General features: G+C 59.0%; 1 protein-coding gene across 1 annotated transcript in view; it reads left to right on the top strand.

Annotated features, from left to right (window-relative positions):
• The window catches only part of LOC104506383 (putative methyltransferase DDB_G0268948), a 2,741-nt gene extending 371 nt beyond the window's left edge, over positions 1-2,370 (top strand). The window contains exons 2-6 of the mRNA XM_010147316.1: positions 3-133; positions 398-611; positions 1,240-1,340; positions 1,625-1,762; positions 2,280-2,370. Coding sequence (XP_010145618.1) covers positions 3-133; positions 398-611; positions 1,240-1,340; positions 1,625-1,762; positions 2,280-2,370 — 675 coding nt within the window. The remainder of the gene's footprint in view (positions 1-2; positions 134-397; positions 612-1,239; positions 1,341-1,624; positions 1,763-2,279) is intronic.
• Positions 2,371-3,908: the final 1,538 nt, after the last annotated feature.

The following is a 3,908-nucleotide window of genomic DNA, read 5'->3' as shown; positions in this document are numbered from 1 at the left end:
ACGTCGGCTGCGGGTCAGGCCAAGGCACCCGCTTCCTCGCGGAGCACTTCCCCAAGGTGGTGGGAACGGACATCAGCGAAGCACAGATCCAGGAGGCCAGGGACGCCCCCTCCATGCCCAACATCTCCTACCTGTGAGTGCGGGGGACGGGCTGTGCCAGAGGCAGAATTCGGGTCCTTGCATGTGGGGGGTGTTGTATGAGTATGATTGTTGTCACAGCCAGCTGGCATCCGGGAAAACCCCGCTGGATGGGATTCCTGGTGTGAACAGGCACTATCCTAGACTTCATTAGCTGTGGTCTCGCATCCCAAACAGTTACCGACTCCAGAAAACACCCGCTGACTGCACATCCCGCTCCCTGTATGGCGCACTACCTTGTTTTCCCTCCCCCTTCCAGCGTGTGCCCTGCAGAGGAGCTGCCGTTCGGGGACGCCTCGGTGGACCTCCTGACCTCGTTCACGGCCGCGCACTGGTTCGACCTCGAGAAGTTCATGAGGGAAGCGCAGCGGGTGGTGAAGCCGCGGGGCTGCGTGGCCATCAGCACCTACACCGTGGACATGAGCCTGCGCTACGGAAACTGCTCCGAAACGCTGACCCGAGTCTTCCGGGAGGTGAGGAAACCTCAGCCTCGGGGCTTTCCGCTCCTGGCCTGGGCAGGGGCAGGCGTGTGGGCAGCTGCAGAGAGGAAAACAGTGGGGCTGGGGATGCGACTGGTCACAGGATGGGGCGGAGGGATGGTTAAACGCAGGGACGAGGTGGTGATGGGGGTCTGTGGTTCCCACGCAGCGGGAGGGTGGGCTGGCTGGCTGCGTGGGAAGAGGGACGGCAGGATGGATAAGGCAGAGCCTGGCGTGGCAAGAAGGGCTGCGGAGCAGGTCTCGGGAGCTGGTGTAGTGCCGTCTCCTGCTACCCGGAACACAAGGAAAAGACTGGCAAGTGAAAGTTGTTTGGAAAGGTGTGTTTTTAGTGGTCTTTCTTGACAAAGAGTGCTTTAACTCAATAAAAGACTTTACACCATCAGGAAGAGCAGTGCAGGGAGGAGGACAGGACCCTTATCTCTGTAATAAAACAGGATCCTTAAAGTCTTGACACTAAGCAAGATTTTGGTGTATTTTACTACAAGGAGTATTTCAAAAAAAGGCACACGTATGAATGCGTCCGATCTAGGGCCAAGTAAGACTGAGGAGACCGAGAGTTCAGGTGGTTTTGTGGTGGTGGTTTAACCTGCTGTCTTCACAGTCCTGGGACCTGCTGCTGAAATACTCACATGCCAGGATAAAACTCGTCTTGGAAGACTACAAAGAGATCTTCGAGGCCTTGCCGTTTCCAGACAAGAAGAGGTGAGCAGAAAGCCCTCGGCACAGCCCCGGGGGCGGATAGAGGGAGTGTCTCCGTGGGGCTCTCCCACCGGCCCAGCGAGGACACAAGGGAGACGGGTTTGCCGGAGCAGGTAGCTGCCAGGGCAGAGCCACATGGCTGCAAATGCCACTACCAGATGTTGTCCCCATCTGTAGGGCCTCTGATGGTGTCACTTTGTTCACTACTCCCTCAGTCTGTTGTCCTGATCCTGCTGCCTTTGAGATTTAATTTCCCAATGCTCCTTTCCTTCCTGTCTGCCCTCCAGAGTCACGGATATCTTTGACAGCATTCCCATGACTGTTGCTGGTGTGGTTGGTTACTTGGAGTCTGTCTCTCCCTATCAAGCCTTCATGAAGAATGACCCCGAAGCTGCAAAATCCCTCCTCCAGGAGACAGAAAAGAGGTAAGAAAATCACTTGGGAAAACGAGGAGGCTGTGGAGGACCGGTCTCACGCAGAGCACGGAAAGTGAGGCTGTGGAGACCCCTTCCAAGCTCGAAGCGAGCTGTGCAGGGGTGCAATCCCTCCACCCGCCCAGTGAGGCTGGATACGTGTCAGGGGGCAAAGACCAGATCCTCACCCGCTCTCCACGTAGCTGTGTGGTGTTCTTGCACTGCTGTATCCATGGAAGTCCCATGGCAGAGGTATCCTGAGTTTCTGTAGCAGAGGGCAGGAGAAATACTTGTGTCTTAACCAGCCTGTTTTAGCCCACAACAAGGGCGCACGGCAAAGCCGGGAAGGGGAGCATCCCCGTGCCTGCTGTTTGTTGACCAGGACAGCCCTCGGCGTGTGCTGGAAGCATCTGCCGTCACCACCTCAGCGCTGTGGGCGGAAGAGACCTCTCTCCGGTTGCGGTGTCGCCCCATGCCCAGTGGGAGCTGGCTGGGCCGAGCGAGACCCTTTCTCTGCTTCTTGTTTCAGGATGCTGGAGACGATGGGAGTGTCTTCTCGTGAAACGCCGGTGGAGTTCTGGGTGAGGCACGTCTGCGTGCTGGGCTGCAAGGGACAGTGAGGGGAGACCCTTCTCCTGACCTGGTGCTGGAAGGGAGGGCAAAAGGGGGTTGTCTCCTGATGCCCCGCTTGTAACAGCTCTTCTTGGGAAGCTTCATGTTGATTTTGGTGATTACAATTCCCATCTCTGGAAAGCCGACGGGGGTTTCTGCTTGCTCTTGGGCTCCTCTCCACCTGGGTCCTCCCGTCTGCCCAGTGCTGCGCCCTCAGCAGCGAGGGCCCAGTTTCCGGCCGGCGGTGGCCAGGTGGCACGTGGGGCTGAGGAGCTGAAACTTGCTGTGTTTCTTACACAATTAATAATTAAAAACAAAGCTGAGACAAGGCTGCTTGTGGTTCCTCTTCATAGGCCGAGTCCCTGCTGGGGTGGGTACGCCGATGCTGCCTACCCAGGCAGAGTGGCCTTTGTTTCGTGAGGCAGATGGCCCTTAGGCAGAAAGGGCTGCTAGCCAGGAGCTGCGTGCCCTCTTTGAAGGCTGATCTGCTCCAGGGGCTGTTCTCACCCACGGCATGACCGGCTGGCGTGGGTGTGTCGGCAGCTTACCTGCCCTGGGATCGCCCGGTGCTGTGCCAGTGCCTTGTTACTTGCCCTCGGCAGAGCTCGGGAGCCTCTCCGGGATCGCTGCCACAGGTCAGTGCTCCCCTTGGTCCCAGCCCACTATCGCTCGCCCACGCTGCAAAGGGCAGATTAGCAGCTGCATTTTGGGGAGGGGTAGATGGGAGGCAACAGGGTTCACAGCTGGGCACAGCCCAGCACTGGTCCCCTCCTGTTTGCTTTCCAGGTATTTGAAGTCCAGGCACGGCCTCTGGGGAGACCTTTCCCTTTCCTGTAACTCCTGCCCTTGACAAGAAGGCTACCCTGATGCCGCGGGGAGGGCTGCGGCCTTGCGCTGTTGTACCTCGGTGCGTCATTAAGAGAGGCAGAAGTGATACCTCCGCTCCTGGCTCCAGCAAGAGGCTTACAGGGGCTGGAGGTGGTCCTGGGGCTCTTGGGTATGGTCCAGCTGTGGGGGCGGAGCCTGAGCCTCCTTGGCCTGGCAAAGGTGCTGGGCCCTGGGCGTATCTCTGCTGGGGTCACTGAGCACTGACTCCGCTTGCCCAGGGTGGGGAGCAAAGGCTTCAGCCCTGCTTGGTGGCTCCTAGGAGCGGGATGAGTCCCAGGAGGAGACCTCCAGGGAGGAGACCCCATCGCTGGTCCCTGCGTCCATGGCCACGTGTCAGAGAAGACCTCACGGAGCCATGTTGCTGGATCAGGCCCCGCTGCTGGTTGCTGCTAAGAGGCTGCAGGTTGTGTTTGGGCGAGAAGCAGCCGCCAAACGTCACTTGTTGGATGAGGAGGGGGCTGGTGGCTTGTCGTCTGCTGGAGGAGTGCTGAAGGTCTCTCCCTGCCCAGGACTCTCCGGGCAGCCCAGCCACCAGGAGCCAGGCGGTCTGTATGGCTGCCTCGGCCAGGGAAACCCCAGCCCAGTTGGCAGGGCTTGTCCTAGATGAGGTGGGACCCTGGGCAGGGAGATGTCCCCCAGGAGGGGACACGCTGTGTCC

Source organism: Eurypyga helias, unplaced genomic scaffold, assembly GCF_000690775.1.
Source record: "Eurypyga helias isolate BGI_N326 unplaced genomic scaffold, ASM69077v1 scaffold29222, whole genome shotgun sequence".
Lineage (NCBI taxonomy): Eukaryota > Metazoa > Chordata > Aves > Eurypygiformes > Eurypygidae > Eurypyga > Eurypyga helias.
The sequence above is the reverse complement of the archived record's forward strand: the minus strand, read 5'-3'. Positions and strand labels throughout refer to the sequence as shown.